The 17430-nt window shown below is 39.7% G+C and overlaps 1 protein-coding gene across 2 annotated transcripts in view; it reads right to left on the reverse strand.

Annotated features, from left to right (window-relative positions):
- LOC108009873 (uncharacterized) overlaps nucleotides 1–17430 on the reverse strand; it is a 63142-nt gene that overhangs the window by 18626 nt on the left and 27086 nt on the right. For both annotated transcript variants that reach the window (XM_017074576.4, XM_070994680.1), the window contains exons 3-4: nucleotides 1697–1989; nucleotides 1436–1579 (exon numbers count right to left, since the gene is read on the reverse strand). In XM_017074576.4, coding sequence (XP_016930065.3) covers nucleotides 1436–1579; nucleotides 1697–1989 — 437 coding nt within the window. The remainder of the gene's footprint in view (nucleotides 1–1435; nucleotides 1580–1696; nucleotides 1990–17430) is intronic.

Genomic DNA, 17430 nt, shown 5'->3' on the forward strand with positions numbered 1-17430 from the left:
AGTTGTGAACTGAAAATTCACATAGATATGCGTCCATACATATATATATAATCTGGTGTGCTGTGTGTATATCAGCAGGAGGAGACTGACGGCGCCAGCCAGCCAAAAAGGATGCAGGAGACAGGACGCAGGACACGCCGACAGACGCGGGCCAGACTACAGTGCCGTCCACCCACGCCATAGACGCTCGCCCCACTCCTGAATAATGCATGCAAAAATACAGAAAAGGGGAAAAATAAATACGGAAAAATAGAAAAAACGGAAAAATAGGGAAAATAAAGCACACTCACAGCGGTGCGGAGTATCTGTGTGTATAACTCTCGCTAAGTGCGAAAGTGAGTTGCATAGATGCAGCCGAGCAGATAGAGCAACACGGGTCAGGACATGGCAGCAGCCCAGCCGAGTCGGGCCAACAGGGAGCGCCGGGAAAGCGGGAAAAGCGGATGGGGAAATGGAAAATGGGGGCCGACAGGAGTGAAAAGGGCGAAGACAGGCTGCCAAGACTTGTGTGCTGTAATATTTTCCTTAAATTATGTGATAAATATAAATACACAGACATTTATATACGCACACTGGGCGAAATCACGTCCTTTCTATTAAATATAATATTGTATATAATTAGTACATTTTTAATTTTCAACAAGGACATTCAAGAGATTTAAGGGAAAGTGCGGAAACATAAAAATAAATTTACCTAGTTACAAAATTACAAAATTATGAAAAAATATTTAAACATTTTTATGGTAGTTTATTAGAATATCAAAAAAAGTCAAATTATTGTTTCACTGTGATGTTTCTATTTATTCAATCAGGAAGGGTTTAAATCACCAACGTTACTTACTCATAAAAATAAATTAAGGTCAAACTGTACAAATTTGAAAAAAGTCAGATAAACCAAAAGTTGAAAATTCAAATTGTTTAAAGACAATTGTGTTTATTTATTATTATGTTAGAACAATATTTCTCTGTGATTTACCTATATAAGCTTAAATAATGATCACTATCAATTGATGTTTTATATAATAAATAACCTAAGTTTATAAACGAAGTTACTATCATAAGCTATTATGATTCTTGGCCCCTAACATTTTGATGCCATCCCAAGTTCTAAATTCCTAAAGCCCATTCTAGACTCACTACAGATTTTTTCTCCGTGCAGATATATATCTAAAGCCCTAGAAATATGCAAGGAACCAGTACAAGGGGACTTTTGTTTATTAGTGTAAGTGGCAAGACTCTGACGACAGAGGACAACAGACGGCAGAGCTTCAAGGATGCCCGTCTTTGTTGCTCCGGCAGTAATTGGAATTCTCTCCTGGCTGGAGCGCAAAAATGAAAAGTCCCACCGAGATCTTATATGAGATGACGAAGAAAGGAAAGAAAGTGTCCGGGATGCCGGGCTACCAGGCTGCCGGGTCGCCGGGTTGCACCTCACCTGATCCGTAAAGTTGTCCGTGTGGAAGAGGACCTTCACATAGCTGGTCTCGCTGATGAATGTCTGCGGCTGCTCCGCCTCCCCGCAGAACATTCCGGGCTCCCGGCGATTCGAGACATCCGTCTTGGCATTGCCGTCAACAATCTGCAACAAGGGGCGACTCGATTTAGTGCGACTCATATGTCATCGCTTAGCGGCGATATAAATTAGCCCCGACATGCGGAGGAGATAAATCAAGAGTCGGCCAGCGGCCACACCCACCTGCAAGTAGCCGCCCTCGCAGTGGGTCGCGTTGAGCAGCTGACCCACTTTGAACTTCTTGAACCGCAGGCGCAGCACAAAGTCGCGGGGCGCCCCCTTCAGGGTGCGGAAGCGGTACCAGCAGGTCAGCGGACGACCCACGTTCTGGCTGCTGACCTCCGGCGAGCTGATGTCCTCGAAGATGTCCACCGTCTTGTTGCAGTGGTCCCTCGACACGTCCGACGAGCTGCCACTCCCACCGCCCCCGCCGCCGCCTCCTCCGCCCCCACCGCCTCCGCCGCTGCCACTCCCACCTGAAAGGAGAGGAAACATTTTATAAGTTAGTTTAGGTAAATCTTTATTATAGCAATTTATTAGCCTTCGTTTAAATCTGTTTTATAAGGAATGGAAATGGACATGACTAAGATTTAGATATTTAAGATAATATTTAAGTATTAAAGTCAAATATAATTTCTTATAAGATAATTTAATGAAAGATATACCTTGCAATGTATACTATACATATATAGGAAGGATTGTACGATCTTTTTAGGATATCTGAATTTTAAATATGTTTATAAAACAGTAAATTGACAATGAGAAACACAAGATATAGTTAGGTTAAAATGTTGTAGTTCATACTTATATTTCAAATGTAAATTCTGACCTAATCATTTCATTAATTCTTATATAAAGAGGGTTGGCAACATAATGGGAATACACTTATTACCATTTAGTATTTATTTTATAATTTTTAATGAGGGAGAAATATTATAAAATTCGTTCGAATTCATATGACAGATTTAAGTATAACCCTTCTTTAAGGCAATAACATTCTACTGATAGTTTTCAGTAAACTAACATAAAAAAAGGAATTACATTTAAACTGAAATCTGTTTATATGAATCTTGTTGATGAACTTACACATTAACTAACAATGGGTTTCCCCCTAGAGCTTTCATCTCCCATTCTAGGTCCATGGGAACCCAGAGTCGTGCTCTTGATTCCAGCTTAGATAGCATGTGTTGTGCTTTTTGCCTATCCCACCAAGGGATTTTAAGGTACTTTCATGTGGGCATGCTAACCGCAGGACTAGGCTTATTAATCCCCGGCCACCGCTAACCTCTATTTTTATCTAGAGGAACAAAAAACGAGAAAAAACCCAGCTCAGAGCTCCTGCGGCCGTTTCTATTCATTGTGCTTAATTTATACAGCGAAATGCATAAATGACAAAAGGACATTGTGCTGAATTTGTAATTCAAGTCTGGCTGTTAACAATGCCACCCCCTTACGGTCTTTATTTCCAGGGGGGCTGGGGTCTTGAGCCCCCCACATGCAAAAGACGCAGACGTCGTTGTCCCTGACTGTGACAAAGACCAAAAAATACAAAAAGAGAAGGGAAGGTCCTGCCACGCCCCCGCAGCGCCCACTTTAGCAGTCAAGGCGCGTAAAATTTTGAGTAGAACTCTGAGAAGGGAGGGAAGAACTGAGAACTGAGAACTGAGACGGAGAAACGGGAAGAGAATCGTGTCGAGAGTCGGGTTTTCGCGTCGAGTGTTTGTGGGGTCTGCCTGCCTTATAAATTACCCCAAAGGCGAGTGCAGGTCCTTGCCGAGGATCTTTTCGCCTATAATGCAAAAATATTCTTGTGCTCAACTTTTTAATCAGAGAAGCGAACTTGTTGGTTTTCGCGGGAGTTGGCAAACAAGGAGGTTACGTGACCAACATTTTTTGTTTCTATCAGTTTGCATTCCCTGATTGTTTTGCTGTTTTATTATTTGCTTAACTTTTTGCCGGCTGTCTCTCAGTTAAATTATGAATGACAAATGTGAGGGGAATACTGGGTACAGTTGGTCACAAAAAGCTTGTTGGAAAAAGTCTTTTACCCCACGTCTTTCATCGAGTGCCTTGCATAATTATTGTCAAAAGAGGGATATCCTTAGCCGTCACCTCTAATTGAATCGGGCACTTAATTAATACGAGAAGAGCTTTTTGCAGAAGCCGCTCGGAATAACATCAAACAGGATTTAATTAAATGAAATATCATACACTTTCATTTAGATTATAGAGGGGGAACCACAAGGGGGGTTGGGAGTTGGGATATCGCTTCAAAGGGACCCATTTGTGCGAATCGATACGCGAGAACGTGTAGCACATCAGAATTTTGACGAAACGCAATCAGCTTAGCTGCAGGCAAACCCACGGAACCACCCATCCGGAACCACTAAAACCGCCAGCCAATATCGCCATCTCCGCGCGGCATGTGGTCTGGGGCTTAACAAGGATCCCCATCCTGTCCTGTGGGTTCCTTAAGCTGAAATCAAGAAGGATTAGGGGTCGGGTCGGTGGGTACTCCCCGATGGGAGGTAACACTTTTAGGGGGGTGGACTTTGAAGGGTTGCGCCTGATGGAAATCGCCGAAGGCGACAGGCGAGTTGGCGTCTAACAAATCTGTTTAATTTATCAGCGTTTCATTATGTAATACACATTCTAAAGGAAGGCCCCCCGTCGTGTCGCCTCATTTATCCCAACTATCTGCCTGCTTTACTTTCCTGCGGTCGCCTGTCAAAGATAAACGGCAAAATTGTGGCTTCAAATTCAGCTTTTGGTAATTAGCGGTGGACTGGGAAAGTTCGAGGAGATGGGAAGGATATACTAAATTGGGTCAATGGAAACTTGAGAAGCTTTTTAAAGAATTTCTGAGTTGATTTCAAGAAACATGATGTATACAGGCAAACGAATCAATAATAGTATCTTGTACCATGATTTTATAAAGATAAATCTTTATAATGAGCTGCGACTCTACTTCACAAGCTTATACACTTATCCTTGAACCTCTGAGGGTACTCCACCAGACCATCCCATAAATAACGCCAGTTCCGCATTTCCAAAAGTCCGATGAAAACGTTGACGAAAGATCTTTAAAAGTTTTTACGGTGCTTTCAAAAAAAGAAAAGAAAGCAGACCATCACTCAGCCGAGGCCTTTGCCCCGTCAGCAGTTGCAGTTCGAGGAGAAGGCAGGCTGGGGCATGATTTAAACACTCGCCAAGTGCCAGACGGCAAAGTCCAACTGGTGGCACTCACTCACTTGCTAAGTCTTAAGTCGGCTCACAGCACAGCCTCTCTCCACTTGACTTCACCCTGCTCTGGTGCTCCCTGGGTTCTGGGTTCTGGGATCCCCGTTCTTTGGTCCTTAATCTTCGTCCTGTAAAGTTCACACAACTATTGTCACATGCGATACACCCACTCAATGGGTTACAAGCCCATTGAGGAGCTGAAGTTGGGGGCGGACAGGCAACAGCGACTAGAAAACAATATCAAGTAGGGGGACTACACTGAGGAAAAATTAGATGTAATACCGAAGGTATTGAAGTACTATAATTGAAGGGTACGAAAATTTAAGGGAGTTATTTAACTGACTTTAACTGTGCATTGATTTTTTTTGAGTTAACTGTTTTATGTATATAGAATATGGATTTACAATGCCTTTGTAATTCTCACAAAAAAAAATTCCTAAATAGCATAATATTTATAGAATTGCACTACCTATATTTTATGGGCTAAAATATGAAATATAAAGTTAGAAACATTAAACCATTAAACATTAATGGTTATGTATATATTCATTTGGAAAATAGAAGAGCTTACTTAAGATACAAATCTATTGGCAATGGAAACTGACTTTTGGAATTCATTATATTTCAGATGGAAATTGTATAATATACCCTTGGTTATTATCTGCTTTATTTCTCTGCGTGTAGACTAGAGTTTAGCTTTTCTGCAGTTCCCTTTTCCAGTTTTTATCCTTTGAGGCGAATCGATTAGATGTGCTCGGGCGACCTGCGAAGTAGGAAATACTAGTGGACTCAATCTCCTTTTCGCCCCGCCTAGGATTCAGTAGTTCCTGGTCCAGCTTAAGGGAAAGCTGGAAAAGCTGGGAAAATGCTGAAAGTCGCTGGTCTTTTGCATATCCCCGATACTTCCTTGCCTGATTCTTCTGTTCTTGGCCACATGTTGATATATTGTCAACAGACGCACATAGCATTTGTCTCCGCTTTCCCTTGGCTTTTCGGGTGGGTTGGGGGTTGGGTTCTTGGGGTTTCCCCGCCCCCTGATTTCTGTGTGTCCCTTTTCTGATAAAGGTTGACAAGCGTTCCGCCCAACCCAGCCACGCCCCCCGCCCATGTCAACCGCCATTGAGGCCTTGCCGTGGCAGACATGAAAATCGATTATGAAAATCGTTTGTTCAACATTTTTCACGCAGATACGCAGCAACAGAAGTGGAAAAGCGGATGGGAAAATGGGGGAAAGTGCGGGAATCAGATCGAAGGGGCTTTTCAGTTGTCGCTGCCTCGTAGATTTTTCTCCTTTTTTTGCATTTGCATAAATATTTTAATAGAATTTTCGTCCCTAAAGCGGCTTTCACTATTTTGCAGCTGAGGCTGTTCCCGGAACTCCCATCGCCTCATAAAGATTGATGTTTAATGGGGGTCCCGTGCCCAGGAAAAGGGACGAATGGAATGAAATGGAATTGACTTATTCAAATAAGTGATTTACCACTTGACGACAACGAGCAGCCCAAAAACTCGTAAAATACGGCAACAACAAGAAATTTGCATAAAATTGGAAAAGGAACTGCCGAACAGCAGCACTCAAAAATGGTTCCAAAACTTACGGTTGGCCATCAAAAATTGAAGTGGGTCTTCTCAAGGAAACAACTGCCAAAGTTTGATTGGATGAAATGCATAGGGAAAATCTATTGACATATTAAATTAATACGGATACACGATGTTTGTCAGGGTCAGGAAAAATCAATTTAAGTAATAACCGATCGACCTTTTGCATAATGTCTTCCTTAGCTTTTAGCATTTGTTAGTATTTTTATTGCTTAATTTTTGTTTAAGTATTTAAACAGATTCAAAGACTATTAGTTTATTTTTCTGACTATCTATTTTAAGTCTAATAAAAAATAGAACGTCTTTGGCGGAGAAAATTCTATAAATATTAAAATATATTTATATGTTAGCATTTTTGTTGCTTGATATAAGTAAGTTAATAATTGATTTTTTATATTGGCTTAATTGAGAAAATAAAATTATTTGTTAAAATATAATTATTGGAAAATATTCAAGTGTCCATTTTGTTCCACTTGCTGTCCTCTGTTATTGCTTTTAAACGATTTCCATTCACAGGCAACTTAAAGAAAGTTTCCTTTGAGGCATTTATCTGCTCTTTGGTCCTTTCTGTTGGCTTGTCCACTCCAAGGATATTAAGATTATCCATCAACACTTGGTCTCAATGCCCGCTTCCCTTCCCATTAAATTCCTGCAGTCAAATGAATATAAATGACCTGACGCTTTAAATACTAATAGCCAGCAAATTCTCTCTTATCAGAGCAAAAACATTTCTCAACATTTTTCCCGTCACTTTTTATCTTTCGATGCTCTTCTTTTTATTTTTTCACTTTTTTTTGCATTCTTTTGTGGGCAAAGAAAAAACTTTTGAACAAGACAATTTGTTAAGAAGGAAAGCTACGGAAAGAAAACCCCCAGTTCCCCTGCGGATGCTCCGACTGTCGTTGATAGATTAACTGTAACGGTGATGGATCATTTACTTAAATTATTAAAATTGCCTACTCAAATTTCACACCCAAGTGGAGAGCCGAGTATTTCCCTACACCACTCAGTCTTTGAATGATTCACTGACTCGCTGACAGACTGATTGAATGCCCAATGATGGGTTGTTGGCAGCGGGGGAATTTTGGGGCGGTCGGGGTAACACTTTGAGGTAAACTCGCATCCTAAGCCGGCCAAATCTGTCAGAACCAAATAACAGCTGAAACAAAACTCGAACTCGAGCGATAACAAAAATAAAATATAGCCGAAAGTACTTTCCAGAGCTCGACGTCGATATACCCTGCTTTAAAGGGGTTAGGATACTATTTCAAAGCCTGGAAATAAACAAGTTCCCTTTGTTTCTCCCTATATTATGCGTTCGTTGAAAAGGTTTCATAATAACTGTCTTAAATTTGTTTTGCTTACATGTATCTTATCTTTTCCTTGAGTTAACTTCACAAAAAATATAAAATATTTAATTTTGATTCAGAGTGCCTAAGTTGCTAATACTCCCGGTGCATGCTTTTCTTCTGTTTTGTGATAATTTTATCAACATGGAAATCCATTAAAAAGTTTTCTCGTTGGCATTTCAGTTTTCGGGCAGTTTTGGTGAAATATCTCCACAGGCAAAGTCTGTGTATCGCCTTACTCGGCTCTTCAGATCCTCTTTCCAAGGTTTCTCTTCCGTTTGCTTCTTATTTTTATTTGGGTGTCCTTTGCGCAAAGACTTCCTTGCCAGGGTCACTTTGTGCTGCGATGCGTAAAAGTTTCCCTCGCTCCCCTTTTTTTATAGATTTTATTTGGCCAGACCCGAGGGCCATATTTGTGCGGCGACCTTTTACACTTTTTATGCTGATTCTTGCAAAACTCCCCTGTTTTTTCCTCGGGCGGAATCGTTCAACAAACAATTTTTGACATTTCTTGATTTTTGTGCGCTTTTTGGTGGGTGACAACTGCAAAAGAAATCTGAGATTGAGTCTTGGGGTTTTCCTTCATTAGTTAAATAGCCTTGGTCTAGGCCAACAGACTGCCTTCGGCTATTTGCTCTACTTCCTGGCCAAATGAAGGGTTCGGTTTGAGTGCACAGCATTGATTTAAATAAAGAAAAGGTTGGGTAAAATCTCATCAGCATGAGCACACAAAAAATTGTACCTGAGGCGAATTTTCACGAATTTATTCATTGTATCGAATATGTCAAGAGCAGAGCAGACCGAACGTCAATCTTTTGCAGAAGAGTCAAAAGCAGGAAACTTTACAACTCAGCTTGGGATAAGGGTGAAAAGGTGAAAGGTGAGGAAGGAAGTGGAAGTTTCCCCTTGACAAGTTCATCAGAACTGGTTGCTAATGCAGGAAGTAATTGGAAACGGAATGAAATTCACGAAATAAAAAGGTATTTGAGGTTTACTTTAAAAATGAGGATTAAGGCAAAGAAAGACATAAATCTTTACTCAAGGTAAAATCACTTTTATCTAAAAGTTGGGACAATTTGTAAAGATTTATTATACATGAAGCACCCAGCCTTAAAACCATTTATCAACTTTTAAGCCGCCCATTGATTTTTAATAACCATCTTTCAACTTTTCCCCTTGAAATATTTACAGCCTTGGCAACAAGCCGTAAGCCGCTTTCCCTGGCTATCTACAAAAATCTGTGAGTAAAGGGTGCGAAAACCTCTTTTCTTGTTGAACTGCCTGCCACCCACTCGGTACACAATTCCCTAATCTGCCCTAAATCGCATTATAAATATTAAAAACATTCTCGCCCCCTTTTCGTTCGTGCCAGACCCATTTGCCATGATTAATTACAAGGTATCAGTACCATTTTGTTATCCCATCAATTTCGGGCAACTTTGGCCACGTTGCCCCGAAAAGAACCCATTTCCCTCCATTTTCCCGAAAGTACGAACAATTTTCAATAAGCAGCAGCAACGGAGAGCAAAAACCGCATCTTGCCTCGGGCCAAAGTCGTAGCCTAATCCCCCCAATCAATCTGTTGACCTTCAACCCGAAATGGCTTACACACATAGGACACAAAACCAGCCAACACCCATACACTCACATACCGAAGTTGGTCAGGCATGAAAACGTTTTCCCATTTGGCAGCAATTAAAGAGCTTGAAATGAATTTATATACACGTCCATAAATTAAACGGGTCCTGGGCCCGCTTGCTCTTCATTCATTTCATTTAAGTTAATTAGATTCAATAATTTTGAGGCCTAAAGCATGGAAATGCCACACAGCCCGGCTATCCGGAGAGCCCTAAGTCGAAATGGCTGCTGCGTGCCCAAAATTTCTAAATAGCCAACATAAATTGAGATTTATATGGGCGCTTAGGTGGCCATCATGGCCTATTCCTCGGTCTTGGCCCTCATTCAGATATTTCTGTTGCCACTGCCCTTGGCCAGGAGCAATTGAATTTGGCCAATTTCGTAGATTTTTATGTGCATGCACTAAAAATGAAAATTTAACGGGCCCATAAAGGGACGGTATGTAATGCCTATTGGAGTGCTCCGTAATTATCTCCGATGAGGGTATAATGTTTCAGGGGAACTTGGCTCGGTTTTTCTGAAAATGAAATGAATTTTTAGTAAATAGTAGATTGTAAATTGAAATACATTTACATATGGTCTGCAATTATCTTTGATGTGGTATCATATTTCTGGGGAACTGGGTTTAACTAACGAGCTTTTTCCTTTTTCAATGAATCAAATAATATTTTATAATATTATTTTTATGAGGGGATCCCCTGAATTCAGTATACAAAATATATAATAATTTTTTAATTTTAATTAGGCAATCAATTGCATATAATAATAATAACAATACTACATTACCAATTTAAAAACGAAAACCGAATAATTTGCAAATAATTTTCGCATTATATTTAAAATGCTTAAATGGATTGCTCTATAATCTGGCAAACGGTAGCCATAAAATGATTATTTTCACAGATATATATTATTTTTTAACGAAATAATTATTAACAACGTTTTTAATCTTAAAGTCCATACGTTTCAAAATAAAATTGGCTACTCTTTTTCCCAACCCACGCATTTTTCGATGTGGATTTTTCAGAACGGAAATCCAAAAAGTTGATGGATATAGCACAAAAAGAGAGATAAAAATTGGCTTCGTATATTAAACGCTGCGGAAATTGTTTCATCAATTTGTTAATAAAACGCACATACGGGCAGCATGAGGCAGAAAGAGCGAAAGAGACGGAAAATGTGGGACAGAGGCAGAGACAAACGTTTGACTTAATAAAATAAATTGTATAAATTGAAGTCTGTCATTTTGAGATTCCCAGGCGTAACATCACAGCCCCTCCACATAAAACATAACAAATTGCATGAAATTTACGTGTGAGCGAGTGGGTGAGTGTACTGTGCTGTATACATACGAACCACCCCCTGGAAAACCGCCTGAAAACCCCCCAAAGCCCCCGGAAAATTGTCATGCATGGCATGAACGACTCGAGTCGAGTCGACTCCCCAGTAAAATGGCAACTGGAGGAGCAACAAATTTGTAGGCCTCCGTCCGAAGGACAGAAGACAATCAAGTCAGTCAGTCACAGGCGACATTTGCTCCTCTAGGTGTACGTGTACGTGTTCCTGTGTGCGTGTGTGTCCTGGCCACATCCTGTTGTTGGCCCTATCCTGACTCACCCCGACACACGAACTCAGGCAGCAAAACACTGGGCTCAGATCACTCGGGTGAAGATGTTGCGAGATTGAGTTGTCTTCTTGGCCAAGCCAAGTGGATTTTCAGCCGGAAGAAGGTCCCCAGAACTCAATAAGGTTCTTGGGTATTTACAAAAATATTGAATTCTAATAACAATATATATTTCTTTAAATGCCGTATACTAAGAATCTTCATTTAAGTTGGACAATACTCAAGCACCTAAGGCATAAATTGAACAGGTAAATAAAGTAGTCTGCTTTAAAAAACACTAGGTTAATGCTCAAAAATATTTGTTTTAGGTAATTTCTGTGTTCCAAAAACATAATAAAACAGCTATATCCTTTGGCATTTCATACTAGCCAACACAGTCTTTTTATTATTTCTTAAACATCTAAATGAAAATATTCTTAAAGTAAGCACTATCATATCTTTTTCCCTTACAAATAAGTATTAATACATTTTTCCGGCATTAATCCCTAAGCTAAATCGGCGATTAATTGACGTCGATAGGAATGATTTATAAAGATGGATGCACCTAATTCCCACGCACATGGACGCTGTTTTCAAGTTGATATCATTTATAAATCAACTTTATTTCTGCCCATCAATCGCCCCGGCATAGATAGACTATTTCTACGGTTATTTGTGTTATCTCTCATCCATTCGGTACACAGGAACATGCTGAGATAATAAAACTTATAGCAGACAATTTAAGGCAGAGCAAGAGGAGAAAGAACGAGGGCAACGGAGAAAGCGGAGAAAGCGGGGGCTAAGTAAACTGAAATGGACTCGCAAGACTCACGTGCAGATAAAAATAACGGCAGGAAAATGACAAAGGCAGCGGGAGAAGCCACGTGGAGAAATGGAGAGAGATGGAAAGTGGAAAGTTGAGAGGGGCAGGGAGAAAGCGAGGGCAACAACAATGGATGCGAAGAACAAATACAAGGAAAGGCACGAGCTTGCAATTTAATACGCAGATAAACACACACAAAGAAAACATTCAAGTGGGGGAGTGGAGCAGCTTTCACCGGGAAAAATAACTAATGAAATGAAAAGCTATTAGAACGTAAATAATATTTTTGTTACTGTCTTGCTAATATTTACTACTTACTATTAAGAGTTTTAATAAAATTTGAACAAAAGTATACTATGAATAATATCACATCGACATTCGCTATTTATTCTTTGTACCTCCTGAATGGAAATACTTTGTAGCACACTTTAAGACACTTTAGAAAATGTTTTTAAATTCCAGGGATTTCTGGGGCATTTTGAGCAGCAAATGAGTAAATAAAGCTTAAAGGAATATGCATTTCATACTTTCAGACACCTTTGAAAAAGTTTTTAAATTCCAGAGATTTCTGGGTCATTTTTTAAAGCGATTGAGTACAGAAGCTTAAGGAAACGAGGTAGATGATTACATTACATTTAAGTAATTTATTTGGGTATCTTGAATATTTTGTAGCATACTTGTATACACAATGGAAAAGGGTTTAAAGATTTGAAGATTTATAATGGTTTTACATGGGTTTTATTAATTGATAAGCATTTTTGTCAGTGCTGGAATAGAGGAAGCGAAAAGAACCAAGGCAGATGATGAAGTCGAGCACAGCACGCACATGTCTAAATTTATCCTCGAACTAGGTAACCCCGCCCCTCGACAGCCCCACCGCCCCCGCAGATCAGGCGATATCGGTTGAGTGACACGACGTATAGAGATGCTTAGCTCCATTTCCCGCCGGCCTCCCCCGAAACAACAGCCCTCATCATCGTCATCCCGTCGCCGATGTAGCCGCGCTTGTTGCTGATTATGTTGATGATGCATGTTGTAATGTTGTTTAGGCTGATGTTTTGGCACAGGAGGCCCCACAACTCCCCGCCCACTCGACATGTATCCCACTTTCCGCGGACAAAGCAAAGCCAGGCGAATGCAATTTGTAGCAATTGTATAGCATTTCCCCGTCCCGAAATCCGAACCCTTCAGCCATCTTTGATGTGTTTGACAAGCTCGTCGGGGCGACGGAGCCCCGAGCTGCCATGCGAAAGGTTATTAATATTTATACGGCTCTCTGCGAAAGCAGACAGCCAAGCAGCCGATTAGAGCCAGGCGTTTAATTTGCGGACGGGACAATGGGGCGTATGAGCAATGCTAATGTTGATTTGGCTCGCCATCTATCGCGCTGTGGGCTGAATAGCCTGCCAAAAGGATAATGGTTTCAGCTGGGTACAGTTTGGCTTTAGCTTGTGGATTGGCTTAGGTTTCGACCAAAATCGTGTATTAAAGACATCGTGTTATGTTAAAAACTCTATAAGTGCTGAAGTTGCTTCGAAACTTTAAAGAAGCAATATTAAAATAGCAGAAATCCAGGAAAAATATTTTAGATTTTCAATTTAATGGGAATTTAAAAAGTTCTAAGTTACTTCTAATTAATCTGAAAAACCTAACTCATTCATATATTAAAGTAAAAGAATATTTCAACCAATTTATGAAGGGGGTAGTTTCATTTAGTTGTACACAACAAATGTTTAAGCAGTAGAAATTTCAAGGATAGTTTAATATTTCTGTTTAGTTCCAGGCCTAACTAACCTTCAAATACTTCAATATTTCCATTTTATTTTAAACATTGCATGAAGTTTGAGGTATATAAAAACCTTCTTAGCTGTTAGATATTAAAGTATCGGCAATTTAATAACAGCAAGATATATATTACTAATTACTCCCCAAATCACATCAATCATATAAACGATTTTCCGAGTTTCAAGCTATTAATTACTCAATAAATATTTCGCCTACATATATACCAAAACCCAAACCGACAATTAAGGACCTCCACCACACAGCCACGTTCACCGCCCTCGTTCAACTCGGTGTTTCCACTTCTTTTGCTGCATTTTAATTGCAAATTTTCCACAGACTCTCCGCAGATGTGTTGACTGAGGAGCTTAACTCAGACTTGGTTGCCGAAAGAAAACTTTCGAGACTAATAAAAGATTTCTGATACGTGCGAAAGAAATATTCATGAATTTTGTTGAAAATTAAATTAAAAAACTTGTCTCAAGTGGCGGCGAAGAAAAGGGAGCCTCGCGTAATAAACAAGTTAAAACTCTAACCATAATTTGGTTTACGTTTTTTGCTGGCTGCAAGTAAACAAGAAAACAAAAGCTTCATAAATTCAAGCCGCAGCATATGTGGAGGACCCTCCCCCAATTTTCCGCCCCCTTTTCCATTGTTGGCTACAGTTTATGGAAGTTTTCCCTTATTTTTGTTTATTTTTTTTGAGTAGCTTCCTCAATTGCGGCTTTTGGCTTTGGCAACATAGTTAAGATACAAGAGCCAAGACAGGATGGTTTTCCTACATTTTTCCCGTTTTCCCCGCAGTAGGCAAAGTTTTGCTTTTACACTCAATTACAATGCAGAAAGTTTGACAGGAAATTACTGTATGGCAAAGTTGAGAGTGTTTTTGCAAGGCTTTCTCAGCCCGCGAAAATCCCCAGCCAAAGCGACCCGCTTAATATGATATACCCGCCTCAGATGCCTCAACTCAGATATTATATTAAATGCCATATAACATATAGCCTGAAAATGGAGCCATCGAGCGAGAGAACTAACAGCATTATTTGCCGTATAATCCGAAATTCAGGGGAAAATATGAGTGACACGAATTTCCATAAATCAAAGCTATTCGTGCATATAAATAAATCAAATCAAAGGCTGCATAATCGCAAGAGCAAATAAACATTGGGAGAGAGGCTGCACAAAGCTGACACGGATACAAAATTTATTTCAATATTTGCTTTAACAAATTGCTCAAAATCACAGAGCAAACAAACCCACTGCACACACAAAACACACAAAGCACAAAGAAATTAATAAAAATTTATTGCATTTGAATTTGTCGCTGACATAAAACGGTTACAGAGGCCCCAACAAAATCGGGGGCATCCAGAATATTTTTATTGTAAATGAAATGAAAACAAATTTCACGCGTACGCATAAAAAATGTAACACGCCGAAGAGCAAAATAAAAACAAAATATGCTTTGTTTCGCAAAAACGCCGCTGGCCATTTTTTCACCTGGAAATTTTTTAAAAATATTATAAATACATTCCGCATATCGTGCATGCAAATGTATTCAATGTGCTTAAGGTGTTTCATATATTTTTCATGGGTTTTGTTTGAGTTTTTTGCAAGTTTGTGCAAGGAATCGGAAAAAACTGGGTGGCAAAAAATGGCTGGCAAGTGAAATTGAATTGTTTTAATGGAAGGTAAATGTAGTGAAATACAATAAATCTTAAAATCTGTAAATGCGAACTGACAGTCTTTTAAAAGAGGTGAGAAGTAAAGTAATGGAGGTTTTTATAGTTTTAGGTGGGTTTTTTAAAAAAGGTTTGATAAGATAGTATGCTTCCTTTCCCCTATCTTGTGTTAATTTAATTAATAGTTAAATTCTATGTCTAATAAACACTTTCCGATTATATATGAATGCCCTCAAAAATATGCATACAATCATAGAATATGAATCTTTTAACCTTTCTTTTAAATTGGCGAGATCTAAAAAGTGTCAAGACTTACAATCATTATTAGGTAGGAATATTTTTAATCAAATAAACTCTTGTAGAACTTATTGTTCTCTTTCTTATGATATATTTTATTTAAATATTTTTACCACAAGGCATGGTTTCATACTATTCAAAAACCTTCCTAATTTTACAAAAAATTAGTTAATAATAGATCTTATCAAAGCTTTTAGATATTTAAACAATTTTAGATTGAAATAGTTTGAAAACTTTTACTTCTTGTTTATTTTTAATATTAAAAAAAACCGAAATAGATCGAATTCCCTGTAGAACTTCTTGCACATAAGTCTTCAGCTGTTTCCCATGTTTTGATTTAATTTAATATTTTCACCAACTCGAGGGCCAATTAAACTTTCCAAAAACATCCCCGAATACCCCAAAATCCCCGGTTAAAGCCGTATGTACACCATCTCCACATATATTTAACCAAGCCACGGGCTTGGGGCAATTACGCATCGTTTCATTATGAAATTTATCGTATTACGTTGATGAAATCACTCGGAGGGGCTGCGGGGGATGTCTTGCATCCAGCAACTGCCGTTTCGCTTAATTTCCCCATTGGCTGATGAATCTATATGTGGGTGTACCTATGTGCGAAGGGCTTTGTGGCGAAGGGCGGCTGGGAAAGTCACATTTGCTGCTAGAACTGTTTCGCATTGTGCGCCTGGCGCTCAATAATTACAAAAGGATAACGAGGAGGAGAAGGTCCTTGTGCGAGGGCCTGGGTTTGTGTTCATAATTACACATGAATTTCAATATCCTGCGGCGGCTTGGCTTTCCTCTTCGAGAGTCCTTTGCCACATCCCTTCGCTGGCTGTCAATATTTACCCAGAAGGATCCCCGCCCCCGAAAACCTAATGACGTTTGCTGTATTTGGCTTGACTTTAAAATGCTGCCTCTAACGTCTTTAACAAGGCGCAACAAAAGGGTTTCCCATTCGCTTTTCCCCCAAACCATTTCCACTCCCATTTCCTATTTCTATTTGCCAAAAACTCTTTCCACCCGAAAATCTTTGGCAATTTTCGTGGAAAAGTTTTTAATGTACTCGGCGCAGTGTTTTGTGGCTCGGTGTTTTGTATTTGTATTTCGTATTTGGTATTTTCTATTTGTATTTGCTTTCGCCCCGCCCCGCCCCTTTGTCGGGTGGGCGTGGCAGCTGCCTTGCGCCTTGTAATTGAGTGTAAGCGCTAATTGGAATTTTGATGAAGTTCGGCGGGAATTTGGCAACAGTTTGGGCCGAGGAAGGACGAAAGGATTTCGGGGAGTTGGCAATTATGTAAGTAGCAGTTGAGAATGTTTCGAATTTCGTGTGGTCGTTGATTGGTGGGAAGGGGGTGTGGAGAAAGGGGTAAGGGAAAGGGCAGGGAAGGGTTAAGTGAGTGTGGCAAAGCTTCTTGTACTCGCTCGAGTCGGGCATTAAGTATACGCCATGCGGAACGACTCGAGTTCGCCTCGAGAGCTCGTGTGCTGCCAATTGATAACTCGCTGGCAAGAAATTTAAAGTTTTCGCACAACTTTCCCCCGGAATCAGCCGCAAAATTCATATCAGCTACTAGCTCCCGAAAGGCGAGGGGAGGCATAAACTTTGCGCCCAGAAGGCGTAGCACTCATAATAGACTCTTTTATTTCTTGGCATTCACTAAGGCAGGCATCTACACCTACAGAAATTTCTAAGGAATTTTAACGCGATGTTTCAAGTACAACATTTAATGGCGGTTTTTAAAATTAAGTTGATTAACCAATTTTTAGTGGAACACCTATACCTTCACCAAAAAATATTCTACATTTAAAAACTTGCTATAAAGTCAAAACTCTAAAATTCTAGTAAAGATATTTTTTGGGTGTGGTAACAAATTGATAAATATTGTCTTAACTACAAG

The sequence above is a fragment of the Drosophila suzukii genome, chromosome 2R, assembly GCF_043229965.1.
Source record: "Drosophila suzukii chromosome 2R, CBGP_Dsuzu_IsoJpt1.0, whole genome shotgun sequence".
Taxonomy (NCBI): domain Eukaryota; kingdom Metazoa; phylum Arthropoda; class Insecta; order Diptera; family Drosophilidae; genus Drosophila; species Drosophila suzukii.